We start from the raw sequence: 20,753 nt of genomic DNA, 5'->3' as shown, positions 1-20,753 counted from the left end.
TGCTAAATCGGGCAAAAGGCAATACAGTGGGTAGGAGGTGGTGGTGCAGGGAACATGCCTGTAATGATTTGCTCAAGCCTCTTTCTAATAATTTCTCTTTGCTTTTCTGAAAAGCACAACTCAAAATCAATTCGTTGTATTCTCTTTTCTTTAGAATATGTTGTTATTTAGCTAGCTGATTATGGTTTTCTTATTATTCTCTTCCTGATTTTTGGAAGAATTCCATTTTCTTCCCCGCACCTCCCGCCACTGCCCTTTTTTTTGGTAATATCTGCGTAGTCCACTGAGAGTGGGGAGGGAAAAGAACATGTTTGTAGACAGTCTGATTCTCTTACTATAATTCTGCCAAATCAGATAAAGAGCATTTCCTGTATATTCGCTTTAGCAGAAATAGAGATTTACAAGTCCCCCCTTTCAAAATTGTTATATAATTGAAGATAATCTTTAACTGTCATGGATATGCAGGTGTAATAAGGTACTATGATTTTTTAATGTAGTCTGAGGCAGTATCTACATAATGCCATAATACTCAGGTGAAAAATGAAAAAAGTATACAAATATAATGGATTTTTTTTGTACTCATGATAGTGTAGGGACAGAAACTAAATCTTTACATTTTTTATGTCGCTTAATTTTTACAACTATCTTACAAGATTGTTTTACAGATAAAGAAACTAGGAATTAGAGAGTTTAAATGACTTTGCCGAAGTCACACAACCAATTGTCTAGTTGGAGGAATAGACTTGAAAATATATAACTTGTAGCACAGCATTGTAAGTGCAATGATGAAAGGAAGCCAATGTATGTGTGTGTGCAGGGGAGACAGGGTGGAGGCTTCATGCTTAATTTATGCTTGAGCTAAGTCTTGAAGAACAGGCAAGAAGTGGTTCAAGTGGATACGGTTGGAAGGGCAGTGGGGATGGTGTAAGGAGGACATTTCAGTAGCCTAAGTACTCAGAGGCGCAAGATAGAATGGATAAACAGCAGTCTTTTTATACGTGTTTGTTAAGGAATGCACAGATGGTGTGAGGAGTTGCAAATATGTCAAAGCATGGTGTGTAACAGAGGCCAGATGCTAACAGTTTTATGTGGTCTTTATTGCAGTAGTATGATATGATGAGAACTGTATGACAACAGTTTAGAAGACAGATTGGTGGGAAAAGTACTGAAGGTTGAGACAGCTATTAGGAGGACTTAGATGAGATAAAAAAAAAAAAAAAAGATGAGGAGGTGGTGAACTGAGGCAGTGTTAGTGCAGAGAGAGACTGAGGTTGACAATTTAGGCTGTGGGTGTGATAAAGAGCTTGATGTCTGGTCTGAAGAGAGGAGATGAGGGGAAAGAGGCCTCTGAAGTTGTGTCTCCAGTGTGTGAAATGGAAGGTAAAGTGTGGAAAAGAAATGTTACAACATGTAAATATATTTAGTTTTCACCATTTAAAGAAAGGGAAACAACTATACCTTACTAATACTGATGCTGTGAATTGTCAGTAGTACAAGTATTTAATTTTAAAATTGTTATACTTTTACTGGAGGTTGGTACATAGAATTTTTTCACTGGTAGGGGTCTGATCCAAACTGGTTGGAGGCCAAGGAATGCTTTAAGGCAGTGGTTTCCAAACTGTTTAATCTTGGAACCCTTTACATTCTTCTATTTAGGACACCAAGAAACTTTTGATTATGAGGATTATACTTAGATTTAGTCTATTAAAATGTACTGTATTAAGAGATAAGACATTTAAAAATATTTGTTTAGCTATTCATTTCAAGATAACAAATCCAGTAGATGTTAACATAAATATCATATTTATTATGAAAAATAACTGTTTTCCAAAGCAAAACAAAATTTGGTGAGAAGAGTGCCATTGTCTTACATGTTTGCAAATCTCTTTAATGTCTGGTTTCATAGAAGATAGCTGTATTCTCCTATCTACTTCTGTACTCAATATGTTACAATATGCTTCTTGATTGAAGTATATGAAGAAAATCTAGTCTCATACAAAGGTGTAATTAGAAAACAGAAGAGTGTTTAAGAGTCTTTTCAGGTAAACATAGATATTCCTCTACCGAAATTTGTTAAGTGATAGTTTCCTAAGGATTAATTGCAATGAGGAACCTGATACCATATCAGTATACTTTTCATACTCTGTTATAGTAAATCCATTTGTTTATTTTGTGCTTTGAATAGATCTTTATTCAAACTTAATTTTGTAGCTTCATGCACTGGCTATTTGAAAAATATCAATTTGCTGAGTTATGCAAGAACTTAAAAATATTTATTAACACATTTCATTGTAAAACATCACTTTGCTTAATATTACCAAAAAGCTCATTAGAAATCTTTATGGATTGGAAAGCTGTCAAATGCATGGTGACAGATACAAGTTTTCCAAAATTCTGGGTTTTTTTTTTTTGCTGAAAAATATCAATTTTATCATTGGTAACAATTACTGTCAGTTGTTTCCCAGCATTGGTTCATTTCCAAGAAAATATCAGCCAGACACCCAAAGTTAAATAAACGTAGTTTGTCTGTCAGACATTGTTTCAAATGAAATGATGTTATATTTTAAAAGTGGTTATTTCAGCTAGCTATAAAACAATTACTTAAGTGCTTATCTTTGCAGCAATTATTGTAATTCAGGTGAAGCATTGAAAACAAATGTGTTTGTTTTGACTGTGAGGGTGTGGTTGTGAAGCCTATGAAGTGTCAAGTTCCTTAGGAATACCTTAGTTTGTGGTAGGCTTTTTGCAGTTTTATTCACCATCTCTTTTGCACCATCAGCATAAATGTGAACATAGTGAAAAAAGCAGAGAACATCTCAGTATTATTATAAAAATAGTTTTGACTTGACTAACTTCATGAAAGATCTTAGGGACTGTAGGTACACAGACTTCTCTGTAACAACTGCTGGTTTAAGGTTGTCCTGATGCAGATGAAGAGAGGAATCATGCCACCTTTTGCTTTCTTTTCTTTCTTTCTTTCTTTCTTTCTTTTTTTTTTTTTGAGACAGAGTCTCGCTCTGTTGCCTAGGTTGGAGTGCAATGGCACCATCTCAGCTTGCTGCAACCTCCGCCTCCAGGGTTCAAGTGATTCTTTTGCCTCAGCCTCCTGAGTAGTTGAGACCACAGGTGCACACCATTGGGTGCCTGGCTAATTTTTTGTATTTTTAGTACAGATGGGATTTCGCCATGTTGGCCAGGCTCATCTCAAACTCCTGACCTCAAGTGATCCTCCCACCTCAGCCTCCCAAACTGCTGGGACTACAGACATGAGCCACCATGCCTGGCCTCACCTTTTGCTTTCTGACAAATTTAAAGTAGATGCATTTCAGATTTCTGCTATATTAAAAAAAAAGTGAGGTAATCCTATCTGATCACCTAAGGCCTTTAAATCATTTTTAAAAATTCATTTTAGTATAAGATTTAAAGTTTAAAAGTTGCTGTTTCAACTTTTTTGGCATTGACACTTAGTAATCTGAAATGTCTTTTTTTCATGTCTTCGATGCTTAACCTTTGACACAGCTCTGGCAACGAAACCACAGAAAGCATGAATGAATAATGCAAATGTAAATTTGCTTGCATTATTTACAATAAAGCCGCCTCCAAAGGCTTTCAGAAATAGTCTTAGTTAAGGGTGACACTTTTTGGCTTCACAAAATTGATTGGTTAGAAACAGTTCTTATTTCATGTTTTGAAGTGTCCTCTGTGTAGTAATGACAACTATATAAATTAATCCAACTCATGTCTTAGATTTTGAGAGTATTTTTGCCCCATAAATGACATGAAAGGGCATTCTATTTTTAAAGGGTTATTTAAAGTCTAATTGTTTTAATCTCTCTCATTTCATTAATAAGACTCTGTGTGCAATCATGGATAATCATCTGAGTCATGGGTTAAGTGCTGATTTCCTAAAATGTTTATGCAGTGTATTTGTTAAACTCATGTATTCTTTTAAAACATAGTCCAGATAGCTATTTTAAGTAATGAAAATGACCTTAATAATTCACATAATAGGACATAGTTAAAATTCAGTTGTTAGACTATGGCTTATGTGTTGTTTTTAGAGTGATCCTCAAGAACAGATAATGTTGTAGAAGAAAGGCATAAAGTAAATGACTGAGGGCCAACGGAGAATTATATGAAAAACAAACTGGGGTTGCCAGATTCTTAAAAAGGAAGAAAATATTAAGCAAACAAATGAGAGCCTTGGAGATGATCTGGAGATAAATATTACCCTTTGGATTCAGGAAGAGAAATTTAGTTGTAACATTTTTTTGTTGTTAATTATAGAATAATTTCAAATTTACAGAAAAGTGGAGAATAATATAGCAGACAACCATATGCTCACCAATAGTTGTTAGTATTTTGTTGTATGTGCTTCCTTTTTTTGGTGAAAGTATTTTAAAGTAAAGGCATTACTACATTTTACTTCTAAATAAGGTAATATGCACCTCTAAAAGATGAAGACTTACAGATATAAATTTCACTGTGGTGACATGATATGAGAACCCCACAGGGCCTTCGTGTTGCAGACTGGGTTGTGCAGGCTAAACTCCAACAAAATAGCTTTGAGTGATCAAGTGTATTTTAAAAGTTGTTTAGAGGACTTAGAAGAGGAAGAACACTGAGCTGGGGGCAAGGACTTGGAAGAGGCATAGATCTCTAAGGGGCAAACTTGATCAAATTTACTATCTGGTATGTGAATTTAGCCATTTTCTTTCTTTCTCCATAATGTCTTAATTTACATTGGCATTATTCATTCATGCTTTAGAAATTGGATGATTTTTTACTTGACCCTGATCTTAAGGTGGGTGTGGGGTGAAAAATGAGGCTGCCCAATGGTATCTATTGGGGCTACACACATGGAAGGAATCTAGGAGTCTGTACTTGTAACAGTTTTAGCCAGTGAGTAATGGAATGTCTTATTGGACATACTTGTTTTTCCTTTTTTCTCTTGCATTGAAGTAATGCAGTGTCTTAATTTGTGCAATGTCTTCTCATGCTTAGGTCTTGGATGTGGTTTATTATACACTGCAACAGTGACCATTACATGCCAGTATTTTGATGATCGCCGAGGCCTAGCGCTTGGCCTGATTTCAACAGGTATATTTTCAAAATGAGTACAGTATTGTCACCATTCAGTCTTCTAAACAAAGTAAAAAGTTACCAAGCACAGACATGTTTAACCAACCATTACCCAGCTACCAATCAGGTAGCAAAATAATTTCTTTACTTCTGGAAGGAAAGTTTATTTTACACCATAAATATGGCAGTGGCTTTCTTTTCTTTTCTTTTTTTTTTACATTTTACATTATAAATTTTTATGTCTTATATGGGATGTTTTCTAAAGTATATAGCTCTTCTAAAATGGTAAACTGATATTTAGTATAACATTAATAAATTTTTACATGGACACCTATGATTGTCAAAGCAATTTTAGAAACTTAAATTTAAATGACCCTAAAACTTGAAAAGTTGTCTTTATGATATCTCTTAAAAGGCTATTTTTTCCTGCCATTGTGTTTCCTTCCTGAAAGTCCAGAGTAAACCGTCTCGTTATTTATTATTTATTATTATTATATTTTAAGTTCTGGGTTACATGTACAGAACATGCAGTTTTGTTACATAGGTATACATGTGCCACGGTGGTTTGCTGCACCCATCAACCCATTATCTACATTAGGTATTTCTCCTAATGCTATCCCTCCCGTAGCCCCCCACCCACCGGCAGGCCCCAGTGTGTGATGTTCCCCTCCCTGTGCCCATATGTTCTCATTGTTCAATTCCCACTTATCAGTGAGAACATGTGGTATTTGGTTTTCTGTTCCTGCGTTAGTTTGCTGAGAATGATGGTTTCCAACTTCACTCATGTCCCTGCAAAGGACATGAACTCATTCTTTTTTATGGCTGCATAGTATTCCGTGGAGTGTATGTGCCACATTTTCTTTCTTTCTTTCTTTTTTTTTTTTTTTTTGAGATGGAGTTGCGCTCTTGTTGCCCAGGCTGGAGTGTAATGGCACCATCTTGGCTCACCACAACCTCTGCCTCCCGGGTTCAAGTGATTCTCCTGTCTCAGCCTCCCAAGTAGCTGGAATCATAGGCACATGCCACCACGCCCAGCTAATTTTTTGTATTTTTAGTAGAGATGGGGTTTCTTCATGTTGGTCAGGCTGATCTCGAGCTCCTGACCTCAGGTGATCCGCCCCCCTCGGCCTCCGAAAGTGCTGGGATTACAGGTGTGAGCCGCCGTGCCTGGCCTATACATGCCACATTTTCTTTATCCAGTCTAACATTGATGGACATTTGGGTTGGTTCCAAGTCTTTAATATTGTGAATAGTGCTGCAATAAACATACATGTGCATGTGTCTTTATAGTAGAATGATTTATAATCCTTGGGGTATATACGCAGTAATGGGATTGCTGGGTCAAATGGTATTTCTAGTTCTAGATCCTTGAGAATTCCCACACTGTCTTCCACAATGACTGAAGTGTAAAAGCATTCCTATTTCTCTACATCCTCTCTAGCATCTGTTGTTTCCTGACTTTTTAATGATTGCCATTCTAACTGGCATGAGATTGTATCTCATTGTGGTTTTGATTTGCATTTCTCTAATGACCAGTGATGATGAGTTTTTTTTTCATATGTTTGTTGGCTGGATAAATGTCTTCTTTTTTTCTTTTCTTTTCTTTTTTTTTTTTTTTGAGATGGACTTTCGCTCTTTTGCCTAGGCTGGAGTGCAGTGGCACAATCTCGGCTCACTGCAACCTCCACCTTCCAGTTTCAAGTGATTCTCCTGCCTCAGCCTCCTGAGTAGCTGGGATTACAGGTGCCTGCCACCACGCCTGGCTAATTTTTGTATTTTTAGTAGAGACAGGGTTTCCCTACGTTGGCCATGGAGGTCTTGAACTCCTGACCTTGTGATCTGCCTGCCTCAGCCTCCTAAAATGTTGGGATTACAGGCGTGAGCCACTGTGCCTGGCCAGATGTCTTCTTTTGAAAATTGTCTGTTCATATCCTTTGCCACTTTTTGATGGGGTTGTTTGTTTTTTTTCTTGTAAATTTGTTTATGTTCCATGTAGATTCTGGATATTAGCCTTTTATCAGATGGATAGATTGCAAAAATTTTCTCCCATTCTGTAGGTTGCCTGTTCACTCTGATGATAGTTTCTTTTGCTGTGCAGAAGCTCTTTAGTTTAATTAGATCCCATTTGTCTATTCTGGCTTTTGTTGTCATTGCTTTTGGTGTTTTAGACATGAAGTCTTTGCCCATGACTATGTCCTGAATGGTATTGCCTAGGTTTTCTTCTAGGGTTTTTATGGTTTTAGGTCTTATATTTAAATCTTTAATCCATCTTGAGTTAATTTTTATATAAAGTGTAAGGAAGGGGTCCAGTTTCAGTTTTCTGCACATGGCTAGCCTGTTTTCCCAGGCTATTTATTCCTGGCTATTCCTATTAAAGCAATAGGGAATCCTTTCCCCATTGCTTGTTTTTGTCAGATTTGTCAAAGATCAGATGGTTGTATATGTGTGGTGTTATTTCTGAGGCCTCTGTTTTGGTACCAGTACCATGCTGTTTTTGTCACTGTAGCCTTGTAGTATAGTTCGAAGTCAGGTAGTGTAAAGCCTTCAGCTTTGTTCCTTTTGCTTAGAATTGTCTTGGCTATACGGGCTCTTTTTTGCTTCCATATGAAATTTAAAGTAGTTTTTTCCAATTCTGTGAAGAAAGTCAATGGTAGCTTGATGGGAATAGCATTGAATCAATAAATTACCTTGGGCAGTATGGCCATTTTCATGATACTGATTCTTCCTATGCATCAGCATGGAAGGTTTTTTCATTTGTTTGTGTACTCTCTTATTTCCTTGAGCAGTGGTTCTTAGTTCTCCTTGAAGAGGTCCTTCACATCCCTTGTAAGTTGCATTTCTAGGTCTTTTATTCTCTATGTAGCATGTGAGTGGGAGTTCACTCATGATTTGGCTCTCTATTATTGATGTATAGGAATGCTTGTGATTTTTGCCATTGATTTTGTGTCCTGAGACTTTGCTGAAGTTGCTTATCAGCTTAAGGAGATTTTGGGCTGAGACAATGGGGTTTTCTAAATATACAATCATGTCACCTGCAAACAGAGATAATTTGATTTCCTCCCTCTCTTCCTATTTGAATACACTTTATTTCTGTCTCTTGCCTGATTGACCTGGCAAGGACTTCCAATACTATGATGAATAGGAGTGGTGAGAGAGGGTATCCTTGTCTTGTGTTGGTTTTCAAAGGGAATGCTTCCAGCTTTTGCCCATTCAGTGTAATATTGGCTGTCGGTTTGTCATAAATAGCTCTTATTATTTTGAGATATGTTCCATCAATACCTAGGTTATTGAGAGTTTTTAGCATGAAGGGGTGTTGAATTTTATTGAAGGCCTTTTCTGCATCTACTGAGATAATCATTTGGTTTTTGTCATTGGTTCTGTTTATGTGATGGATTACGTTTATTGATTTTGCGTTATGTTGAACCAGCCTTGCATCCCAGGGATGAAGCCAACTTGATCGTGGCGGATAAGCTTTTTAATGTGCCGCTGGATTTGGTTTGCCAGTATTTTATTGAGGAAATTCTCATCAATGTTCATCAGGGATATTGGCCTGAAATTTTCTCTTTTTGTTGTGTATCTGCCAGGTTTTGGTATCAGGATGATGCTGGCCTCATAAAATGAGTTAGGGAGGAGTCCCTGTTTTTCTATTGTTTGGAATAGTTTTAGAAGGAATGCTGCCAGCTCTTCTTTGTACCTCTGTTAGAATTTGGCTGTGAATCCACCTGGTCGTGGGCATTTTTTTTTTGGTTGGTAGGCTATTAATTACTGCCTCAATTTCAGAGCTTGTTATTGGTCTATTCAGAAATTCAACTTCTTCCTGGTTTAGTCTTGGGAGGGTGTATGTGTCCAGGAATTTATCCATTTATTCTAGATTTTCCAGTTTACTTGTGTAGAGGTGTTTATAGTATTCTCTGATGGGATTTGTATTTCTGTGTGATCAGTGGTGATCTCCCCTTTATCATTTTTTATTGTGTCTATTTGATTCTTCTCTCTTTTCTTATTTATTAGTCTGGCTAGTGGTCTATCTATTTTGTTAATTTTTTCAAAAAACCAGCTCCTGGATTCATTGATTTTTTTGAGGGATTTTTCATGTCTCTATCTCCTTCAGTTGTGCTCTGATCTTAGTTATTTCTTGTCTTATGCTAGCTTTTGAATTTGTTTGCTCTTGCTTCTCCAGTTCTTTAAACTGAGATGTTAGGGTGTCAATTTTAGGTATTTCCCGCTTTCTCCTGTGGGCATTTCGTGCTATACATTTCCCTGTAAACATTGCTTTTGCTGTGTCCCAGAGATTCTGGTACATTTTGTCTTTGTTCTCTTTGGTTTCAAAGAACTTATTTATTTCTGCCTTAATTTTGTTATTTACTCAGTAGTCATTCAGAAGCAGGTTGTTCAGTTTCCATGTAGTTGTGCGGTTTTCAGTGAGTTTCTTAATTCTGAGTTCTAATTTGATTGCACTGTGGTCTGAGAGACTGTTTGTTATGATTTCTGTTCCTTTCCATTTGCTGAGGAGTGTTTTACTTCGAATTATGTGGTCTATTTCAGAATAAGTGCTGTGTGATGCTGAGAAGAATGTATATTCTGTTGATTTGGGGTGTAGAGTTCTGTTGATGTCAATTAGGTCTGCTTGGTCCAGAGCTGAGTTCAAGTCCTGAATATCCTTGTTAATTTTCTGTCTCATTGATCTGTCCAGTATTGACAGTGGGATGTTAAAACCTCCCACTATTATTGTGTGAGAGTCTAAGTCTCCTTATAAGTCTCTAAGAACTTGCTTTATGAATATGGGTGCACCTGTATTGGGTGCATATATATTTAGGATTGTTAGCATTGATCCCTTTACCATTATATAATGCCCTTCTTTGTCTTTTTTGATCTTTGTTTCTTTAAAGTCTGTTTTATCAGAGACTAGGATTGCAACCCCTACTTTTTTTTTGCTTTCCATTTGCTTGGTAAATCTTCCTCCATCCCTTTATTTTGAGCCTATGGGTGTCTTTGCACATGAGATGGGTCTCCTGAATATAGTACACTGATGGATCTTGACTCTTTATCCAATTTGCCAGTCTGTGTCTTTTAATTAGGGCATCTAGCCCATTTACATTTAAGGTTAATATTGTTATGTGTGAATTTGATCCTGTCATTATGATGCTAGCTGGTTATTTTGCCCATTAGTTGATGCAGTTTCTTCATAGTGTCGATGGTCTTTACATTTTGGTATGTTTTTGCAGTGGCTGGTACTGGTCGTTTCTTTCTATATTTAGTACTTGCTTCAGGAGCTCTTGTAAGGCAGGACTGGTGGTGACAGAATCTCTCAGCATTTGCTTCTTTGTAAATAATTTTATTTCTCCTTCACTTATGAAGCTTAGTTTGGCTGGATATAAAATTCTGGGTGGAAAATTCTTTTCTTTAAGAATGTTGAATATTGGCCCCCACTCTCTTCTGGCTTCTAAGGTCTCTACAGAGAGATCCATTTTTAGTCTGATGGGCTTCCCTTTGTGGGTAACCCAACCTTTCTCTCTGGCTGCCCTTAACATTTTTTCCTTCATTTCAACCTTGGTGAATCTCATAATTATGTGTCTTAGGGTTGCCCTTCTCAAGGAGTATCTTTGTGTGGTTCCCTGTATTTCCTGAATTTGAATGTTGGCCTGTCTTGCTAGGTTGGGGAAGTTCTCCTTGATAATATCCTGAAGTGTGTTTTCCAACTTGGTTCCATTCTCCCCATCACTTTCAAGTACACCAATCAAATGTAGATTAGGTCTTTTCATATAGTCCCATATTTCCTGGAGGCTTTGTTTCTTCCTTTTTATTCTTTTTTCTCTAATCTTGTCTTCATACTTTATTTCATTAAGTTGATCTTCAATCTCTGATATCCTTTCTTCCACTTGATCGATTCGGCTATTGATACTTGTGTATGCTTCACGAAGTTCTCATGCTGTGTTTTTCAGCTTCATCAGGTCATTTATGTTCTTCTCTAAACTGGTTATTCTAGTTAGCAATTACTCTAACCTTTTTTTAAGCTCCTTAGTTTCCTTGCATTGGGTTAAAACATGCTCCTTTAGCTCGGAGGAGTTTGCTATTACCCACCTTCTATAGCCTACTTCTGTCAATTCATCAAACTCATTCTTCATCCAATTTTGTTCCTTTGCTGGCAAAGAGTTGTGATCCTTTGGAGGAAAAGAGGCATTCTGGTTTTTGGAATTTTCAGCTTTTTTGTGCTGATTTTTCCTCATCTTCGTGGATTTATTTACCTTTGGTCTTTCCCGTTGGTGACCTTTGGATGGAGTTTTTGCTTTTGCTGATGTTGATGCTATCACTTTCTGTTTGTTAGTATTCCTTCTAACAGGACCCTCTTCTGCAGTTCTGCTGGAGTTTGCTGGGGGTCTACTTCAGACCCTGTTTGCGTGGGTATCACCAGCAGAGGCTAGAGAACAGCAAAAATTGCTGCCTGCTCCTTCCTCTGGAAGCTTCATCCCAGTGGGGCACCTGCCAAATGTCAGCTGGAGCTCTCTTGTATGAGGTGTCTCTCTATCCCTGCTAGGAGACGTTTCCCAGTCAGGAGGCATGGGAGTCAGGGACCCACATGAGAAGGCAGTCTGTCCCTTACCAGAGCTCGAGCGCTGTGCTGGGAGATCTGCTGCTCTCTTTAGAGCTGGAAAGCAGAAATGTCTAAGTCTGCTGAAGCTGCGCCCACAGCTGCCCCTTCCCCCACATGCTCTGTCCCAGGGGGATGGGAGTTTTATCTATAATCCCTTGCCTGGGGCTGCTGCCTTTCTTTCAGAGATATCCTGCCCAGAGAGGAGGAATCTAGAGAGCGGGAGTGGCTTTCAAAAGTGTCTAAGATATCTAAATTGCGGGCATTCTATGTCCAACATAACATATGAAAAGAAAGCCTATGGGCCCAGTAAATTGAGAGTCACATGCTGGTGAAGACATTGCTAAAAGAAAAAGAAAGTGCTTCTAGAAAGCACCTTATCCCTGAAAAAGAGAGGAGAAAAGGAAGGAAAATGAACATCCCTAAGGCCACTGTCAGAAAGACTGATGCTGATCATGTCTCCACCTCCTTGTAGTGTGGAACTTACAATTTTTCTAAAGTACAGGTTTCTCAATACCTCTCAATGGCCTACGTGCGTATCCAAATGACAAGCTGTTTACTCTTGTTATTCCTTTAGTAATCAAGACATGATCACTGAGGGGGAAAATATAAAATATAATTTTTAAATATAAAAGCATTCTGGACATATAAAAGTGGTTTTTCAGTTTTCAGATGAATTTTTTAAAGTTATGTACGGTTCTTATCAAAATTTATGTGGCCAACATTTCCTGAGTTTTTTAGGACACACAGTTGCCAAGTTATCAGAAGTTGTAAATTTACATATGCCTCTTGCTGGTAGGTGGGTAACCCTGGAAGGTCAGGTTTTTTTAAGAATAACACCTGAAGAGTGAAACAGGTCCAAGTAAGGCTGGTAAGTGTCTGGGGAAGGGATCAAACAGAAGATGGAATCCAGAGTGAATGCAGTTGCAAACTGAGATCTTCCAATGTGGGAGGAGTAGGTGCAGCTGAAGTGGTCCACCTGTACTATGTTTTCTGTAGAGGCAGGATGACATCAAGTTAGAAGCACAACTCTGGATCCACACTGTTTAGTTTTGAATCCTCTGCTGTCACTCACTAGCTATCTGGTGTTAGACAAGTTACTTAACTGTTCTGTGCCTCCGTTTCAGAATTGCAAACTGGGATAATAGTATGTTGATGAAAAGAGTCAAATTCTTTAAAATATTTGAATTTTTATGAGTAACAAATGGCCTGTGACACAGTCCCACGAGACTCTGTCTCAGGTGGTCAGGCTAAACTTGATTTTATACATTTTAGGCAGACATAAGACATCAATCAATGTATGTAAGTTGTACATTGGCTTGGTCTGGAAAGGCAAGACAACTGGAAACAAGGGCTTCCAGGTTGTAGGTGGATTCAAGAATTTTTTAAGTGGCAGTAAATTGAAAGGATTAAGTTACTGTCTAAACATCTAGGATCAATACAAGGGAATGTCTGGGTTAAGACAAGGGGTTGTGGAGACCAAGGTTCCCATTATGCAGATAGAATCCATAGAAGGGAGCATTTTTTATCAGACTTAAAGAGTCTGTTCTATCAGTCTTAAGGTGCCTGTTTTAATGTTAATACTGGTCAGCTGTGTCTGAATTCCAAAGAGGGGAGAGTATAATGAGGCATGTCCAGCCCCCATCCCCCTGACCTTATCATGGCCTGAACTAGTTTTTCAAGTTTACTTCAGAATACCCTTGGCCAAGGGGAGGGTCCATCAGCTGGCTGGGTGGCTTAGAATTTTATTTTTGATTTACAAATAGTACCCATCACATTGGGTTATTGGACATATGAAAGGGATATATGCGTAAGGCACATGACAGGGGCTCTCAAGTGTTAGCAGTTATAATTCTGACCTAGGTTTCCCTAATGTCCAAATGTATTTGTGTTGAAGGTGTTGGGAATTGCATGCTGTGACAGATGATCTTGCTTTTCACTCAGGCTTGAGAGGAGGGCACAGGGGCCTGGTCCATAGCACACTAAATAAAAAATGAAGCAACTATGGACAGTCAAGATTTAAAGGAGTTTTCAGTTTCAACTCACAGGGAGCTAGGTGAAGGGAAATTAGGGAGAAGTATGAATCCACCTTCAGTCAAAGATATGATAAGCAAAACAAAAGTCACAGCAGAGTTCTTTAAAAATTAAAAAGAAACCCCGCATCAAAACACTTGAAATATTGTGACCTAGTTGAAAGAAAGGAATGTGGGCATGAAATGAAGGTTTGGGGGAAGCGATCTTCCTCTATAGTGAACAGGGGTTGGTCCACAAATGCCCATGGGCCAAATCTGGCCTACTGCTGGTTTGTGTATGATTAACAAGCTACAATTGGTTTTTGCATTTTTAAGTGATTGAAAAAATCAAAAGAAGAATATTCATAATATGTGAAAACTATGTGCAATTTACATTTCAGTGTGCATAAATAAAATTTTATTATAACAAAGCCATGCTCTTTTTTTATGGATTATCTCTGGCTGGTTTCATGCTTCAAGGGCAGAGTTGAGTATTTGCGACAGAGATTGTACACCCTCTATGCCTTAAATATTTACTCTCTGATCCTTTCCAGAAGTTATTGACCCCTGGTATTAGTGAGTTAAAGCGTGGCTGTATTTCTCACTGCTTCATGTTCCCTGAACACCATTTAATATTTTCTCTCTTTGTAATAATGTATAACATGCATGGAAGCATAATTAGTGTTTTATTTCACTTAACCCTTTACAATGATTATTTTAAAATTAGGATGCTCTTTTTAAAGATTAAAAATTACAGTTTTAGCTATTGCGTGCAGGGCTTAATTCCTAGGTAATGGGTTGATAGGTGCAGCAAACCACCATGGCTATATTTGCCTATGTAACAAACCTGCATGTCCTGCACATGTATCCTGGAACTTAAAATTCTAAAAAATCACAGTTTTGTAGTTTACAAAATTCCACCAGGAAACTCTAAATTACTCTTCAGTACCCTGGGGGAAAAAAAATCCTGCATCTTTCTAAACCACACACATGTTCTTGTGGGGTGAAGGCTGAGGAAACCAGTCTCCACTGTGTAATTTGATTTTCCCCACTCTCTCCTATCTTATGTGTTCAATGAATATCTGTTGAATTGATTTTCATCATGTTGACAGATAAACTTGGTTGGCAAGAATAGGAAAGTTGTTTATTTATTTGTTCTATGTGAAAATGTAGAACTTTCAAAACACCAAGAGCATTTTTAAGTATCTAATGATGTGGCACTTTGTTAGAATCTGTACAAAGAAATAGGCAAAAATCACAAACTTATGGTTAATGGGAACTAATGCAGCCAGCAGTACATGAGGTCACCCAACTGTTTTTAATTCTGTCAGTGTGTTTTCTGTAGCATTTTTAACTTTTACAGTATATGCCACATTTAATGAGAGAAGGAAAGGATTACATTTGTCTACTGTTATTACTTCTCAGTAGTTAGCAAAGAGATACTCTCTTAGCAGTCCCAAAAGATACTATTTTAGCTGCCATTACATTAACATGAAACATTAATATTTGCATGCAAAGTTTTTTTTTCCTTTGGGAATGAAGGGGTTAATTTTAAAAATGTTAAGAAGGGACAACTGAGGTCCCAAAGAAAACATTTTCTTACAACTCTAACGCAGAGCCATTTGGCTATTTGGAAGAATTGTTTTATAAGATGGGTTTTTATAGCAATCATATCCATGCAATCAGTGATGCCTCTGAGCTTGGTCCTATTGGCATCCTGATGAGTTTATAATGTAATTTAATACTGACCATTTTAAACATATGATCAACCTTTTCAGACTATTTTTTCCTGATTTTTCACATGACATTTCCCAATGACATTTACATTTTAAAATGCTCAGTTTATTAAAGATTGAAATCAGAACCAGATGAGAAGAGTACCAATTGATTAGGCTACCATAACTTGGCAACCCTGTGTGTTTAGTGTGATCAGTGCTAAAAAGGTGAATTATTCACAGTGTTACCCAGATGTATAAACCAGCATACTTTGTAATTTAAATACCCTAAAATATTCTACTTTTCTCATAATTATATTAATGCATGAAAAGGATGAATCACTCATTCCGGTGATTCAGCAATGGATTTGAACTATCAAGCCATTATAAATACCCTTAAACTGCAATATACTATTTTTAAAAAGTAAAATGTGAAAATTTACTTTTCTGGAATAAATATGTAGCGTGAAGCCTGGCACATAATAACTGCAGAGAAAGTAGTTTCATGATGATACTTGGTTTTGGGGGCTTTTTGTTTGTTTGTTTGCTTGTTTGAGACGGAGTCTCACTCTGTCACCAGGCTGGAGTGCAGTGGCACAATCCTGGCTCACTGCAACCTCTACCTCCTGGGTTAAAGCAATTCTCCTGCCTCAGCCTCCCAAGTAGCTGGGACTACGGGTGTGTGTACCATGCCCAGCTAATTTTTGTATTTTTAGTAGAGACGGGGTTTCACCATGTTGGCCAGGATGGTCTCGAACTCCTGACCTTGTGATCCAGCCACCTCGGCCTCCCAAAGTGCTGGGATTACAGGCCTGCGCCACCATGCCCAGCTGATGATACTTGTTAAGAATATGGGCTATTGGGGTCAAACTGACTGAGTGTGAATCCTATTTGTGTTTTTTACAGATTTTTGATCTATGGCAAATTTCTCAACCATTCCAGCCCTAGGTCACTTCATCTCTAGAATGGGAATAATAATAGGACCTACTCAACGGGATCAGTAAAAGCATTAAACATGATCGTGCAATGTAAAGTGCTTAACAGTGTCTGAGCTGCAAATTCTAATTCTTAAATGTTCTATCAGTATTGCTATATTATTGTTATCTTCTATCTTCTTACTATGATTTTAATATAAAGTTACATATAAATGCCAGTATAAAACATAAATTGAATTGTGATACTACAAATTCTAATCCTGAAGAGCCTCAGATTACGAGGTTGAACAGTTCCCGTTCCCTTTTTAGGTTCAAGCGTTGGCCTTTTCATATATGCTGCTCTGCAGAGGATGCTGGTTGAGTTCTATGGACTGGATGGATGCTTGCTGATTGTGGGTGCTTTAGCTTTAAATATATTAGCCTGTGGCAGTCTGATGAGACCCCTCCAATCTTCTGATTGTCCTTTGCCTAAAAAAATAGCTCCAGAAGATCTACCAGATAAATACTCCATTTACAATGAAAAAGGAAAGAATCTGGAAGAAAACATAAACATTCTTGACAAGAGCTACAGTAGTGAGGAAAAATGCAGGATCACGTTAGCCAATGGTGACTGGAAACAAGAGAGCCTACTTCATAAAAACCCCACAATGACACACACAAAAGAGCCTGAAACGTACAAAAAGAAAGTTGCAGAACAGACATATTTTTGCAAACAGCTTGCCAAGAGGAAGTGGCAATTATATAAAAACTACTGTGGAGAAACTGTGGCTCTTTTTAAAAACAAAGTATTTTCAGCCCTTTTCATTGCTATCTTACTCTTTGACATCGGAGGGTTTCCACCTTCATTACTTATGGAAGATGTAGCAAGAAGTTCAAACGTGAAAGAAGAAGAGTTTATTATGCCACTTATTTCCATTATAGGCATTATGACAGCAGTTGGTAAACTGCTTTTAGGGATACTGGCTGACTTCAAGTGGATTAATACCTTGTATCTTTATGTTGCTACCTTAATCATCATGGGCCTGGCCTTGTGTGCAATTCCATTTGCCAAAAGCTATGTCACATTGGCGTTGCTTTCTGGGATCCTAGGGTTTCTTACTGGTAATTGGTCCATCTTTCCATATGTGACCACGAAGACTGTGGGAATTGAAAAATTAGCCCATGCCTATGGGATATTAATGTTCTTTGCTGGACTTGGAAATAGCCTAGGACCACCCATCGTTGGTAAGATATTTATCTTAAAGTCATCCCATTTTACTGTTCTTCCTTGTCATATCTCCAGATATAGAAGTCCAGATTGTAATAGTAGCACAGATTTGTGCAAAATAAATCTGCATGGAACATCTCGTGGTAATGATTTATTCAAGACTGCTTTGATATAATTGAGAAAGCGAATATGCATGCTCTGGGATTTGTGTTCACTCTTTATTTGGGAGAAACTCAAAATGCCTGCTTTTTTTTTTTTTTTTTTTTTTTTGAGACGGAGTTTCGCACTGTCACCGAGGCTGGAGTGCAGTGGTGTGATCTCGGCTCACCGCAAGCTCCGCCTTCCGGGTTCATGCCATTGCACCTGCCTCAGCCTCCTGAGTAGCTGGGACTAAAGGCATCTGCCACCACGCCCGGCTAATTTTTTTTTTTTTTTTTTGGTAGAGACAGGGTTTCACTGTGTTAGCCAGGATGGTCTCCATCTCCTGACCTTGTGATCTGCCTGCCTTGGCCTCCCAAAGTGCTGGGATTACAGGTGTGAGCCACCACACCTGGCCTCCCTGCTTATTCTTATCCAAATATTTGAGAGATTCTCTTCTTCTAACTCCCAGTAAACCACGTTGGAAGTAGTGGAGTAATATATATACTAATTATAACTATATATAAAACTGATATAATTAGGGTATGGGATGGATGTTCACACTATTTCCATGAAACTTACTTTTTTTCTTACTGTCTTTTCAGGTTGGTTTTATGACTGGACCCAGACCTATGAGATTGCATTTTATTTTAGTGGCTTCTGCGTCCTGCTGGGAGGTTTTATTCTGCTGCTGGCAGCCTTGCCCTCTTGGGATACATGCAACAAGCAACTCCCCAAGCCAGCTCCAACAACTTTCTTGTACAAAGTTGCCTCTAATGTTTAGAGGAATATTGGAAGACACTATTTTTGCCATTTTATACTATATAGCAATGATATTTTTTGATTCTCAAGCAAATTTTCTAGAGTCAAGACTATTTTCTCGTAGCAAAATTTCACAACGGCTGACTCTGAATGAATTATTTTTTTTTTACATATCCTATTTTTTATGTAGTGTATGCGTACCCCTATCTTATGTATTTTTTTCTCTTTCTCCTCCCCACACCATCAATGGAACTATTCTGTTTTGCTGTTATTCACTAGTTCTTAACATTGTAAAAAGTTTGACCAGCCTCAGAAGCCTTTCTCTGTGTAAAGAAGTATAATTTCTCTGCTGACTCCATTTAATCCACTGCAAGGCACCTAGAGAGACCGCTCCTATTTTAAAAGTGATGCAAGTAGCATGATAAGATATGTGTGAAGCCCACTAGGAAATAAATCATTCTCTTCTCTATGTTTGACTTGCTAGTAAACAGAAGACTTCAAGCCAGCCAGGAAATTAAAGTGGTGACTAAAACAGCCTTAAGAATTGCAGTGGAGCAAATTGGTCATTTTTTAAAAAAAAGATATTTTAACCTACAGTCACCAGTTTTCATTATTCTATTTACCTCACTGAAGTACTTGCATGTTGTTTGGTACCCACTGAGCATAAACTGTTTCAGTTCCTAAGGTGTTTGCTGAGATATGGGTGAACTCCAAATGGACAAGTAGTCACTGTAGACTTTCTACTCCAACCTTGCTCACTTTTGTTTCTTGGCCATCCACTCAGCTGATGTTTCCCAGGAAGTGCGAATTTCACCTGTTTCCAAATTGGAAACACATTTCTCAATCATTCCGTTCTGGCAAATGGGAAACATCCATTTGTTTTGGGCACAGTGGGGATGGGCTGCAAGTTCTTGCATATCCTCCCGGTGAAGCATTTATTTGCTACTATCAGATTTTACCACTATCAAATTTAATTCAAGGGCAGAACTAAAAGTGAGTGTGTGTGTGTGTGTGTGTATGTGTGTGCTATGCATGCTCTAAGTCTCCATGGGATATGGGAATGGAAAAGGGCAATAAGAAATTAATACCCTTATTCAGTTGTATTTAACCTTAAGAAAAATATCCTGGGGATAAACTCCAATGTTTAATACATTGATTTTTTTTTCTAAAGAAATGGGTTTTAAACTTTGGTATGCATCAGAATTCCCTATAGATCTCTTTGAAAATATAGGTGCCTGGGTATCATGCATAGAGCTTTTAATTGTGCTGGTGTAGGCTGTTGCCCAATCATCTATAATTTTACTGAGCTCTTCAAGTGATTCTGATAACACAGCCTGGATTGAGAATTTTTATAAGATTGGCAATGGAAAAACATTTATTCTTTTAAATAATAATTTTTTTAAAACCCAAGAGGTCAGGGGTTTTTATAAACAAATAGCCAAGTGTTCTTTAAATAGGAGGCACCCTTCCCATTGTGCCAAAATCATCTTTTCATTTATTTTGAAATATGTATGATTATTTTATACTTGTATGTTGCCTTTCTTCGAAGGCGCCTGAAGCACTTTACAAACACGAATCCTCACAACACCTCTGTGAGGTAGGTAAATAGTAGTTTTCTATGTAGTAAACCTGGAGTATGGAGAATTTCATTACAGTTCATTCTACTTAATAATGCAATAATGGAGCTCCAAGATGTCTTGGACTTTTACACCACACTCAGACTTCTGGAAAGTTTTCTGTACCTCATTCTTTAGTCCCTGTCAAGGTTAGTAAATAAAATAAGTGACATAAAAAAAAAAGCTAAACTACATGTTGTGTTGAAAGTTCCTTTTTGCCAATGTTATGTTCAGGAAACCCAATAACCTGAAAAAGTTTGACTTTGATATGACATCTTCATGTTGATAAATGCTGATAATCGTCCAAAGGCATCTTCACTATGTCTACTAAATAACATCCAATGTGGGCATTTTCTGTTATCTAGGGGATGAATTTTAAGTTACAATAAAATATTTTTCTTTGTTTTGCATCAGTTTGGTTGCTTTCTCTCCTCTTAGTCAGTTCTCCACCCAATTACAGTGACATGTCACTTGAATGTAAAACTATAAATTACCTGGCATAATTCAGACTCTGGAACGTAGTTATTGGACAAAAGCATATTCAAAATACTTAGCTACATTGACCATTGCCTTCCAAAAAGCTAATATATCAGCTTTACCTCTTGTGGTAAAGAGTACTCTGCAGGTCTTAATTCTTAATAATAATTTATAGAATTCTTAATATGTTTCAAGCTTATGTTGTTTAACCCTCATAATAACC

General features: G+C 37.6%; 1 protein-coding gene across 2 annotated transcripts in view; it reads left to right on the top strand.

The window, feature by feature from the left end:
* SLC16A9 (solute carrier family 16 member 9) overlaps positions 1-20,463 on the top strand; it is a 58,715-nt gene extending 38,252 nt beyond the window's left edge. For both annotated transcript variants that reach the window (XM_030798601.1, XM_003258244.4), the window contains exons 4-6: positions 5,005-5,100; positions 16,640-17,554; positions 18,281-20,463. In XM_030798601.1, the coding sequence (XP_030654461.1) occupies positions 5,005-5,100; positions 16,640-17,554; positions 18,281-18,459 (1,190 nt within the window). In that variant the 3' untranslated portion in view covers positions 18,460-20,463. The remainder of the gene's footprint in view (positions 1-5,004; positions 5,101-16,639; positions 17,555-18,280) is intronic.
* The last annotated feature ends 290 nt before the right edge of the window (positions 20,464-20,753 follow it).

The sequence above is a fragment of the Nomascus leucogenys genome, chromosome 18, assembly GCF_006542625.1.
Source record: "Nomascus leucogenys isolate Asia chromosome 18, Asia_NLE_v1, whole genome shotgun sequence".
Lineage (NCBI taxonomy): Eukaryota > Metazoa > Chordata > Mammalia > Primates > Hylobatidae > Nomascus > Nomascus leucogenys.
Note: the sequence above shows the minus strand (reverse complement) of the source record. Positions and strands in the feature narration are given on the sequence as shown.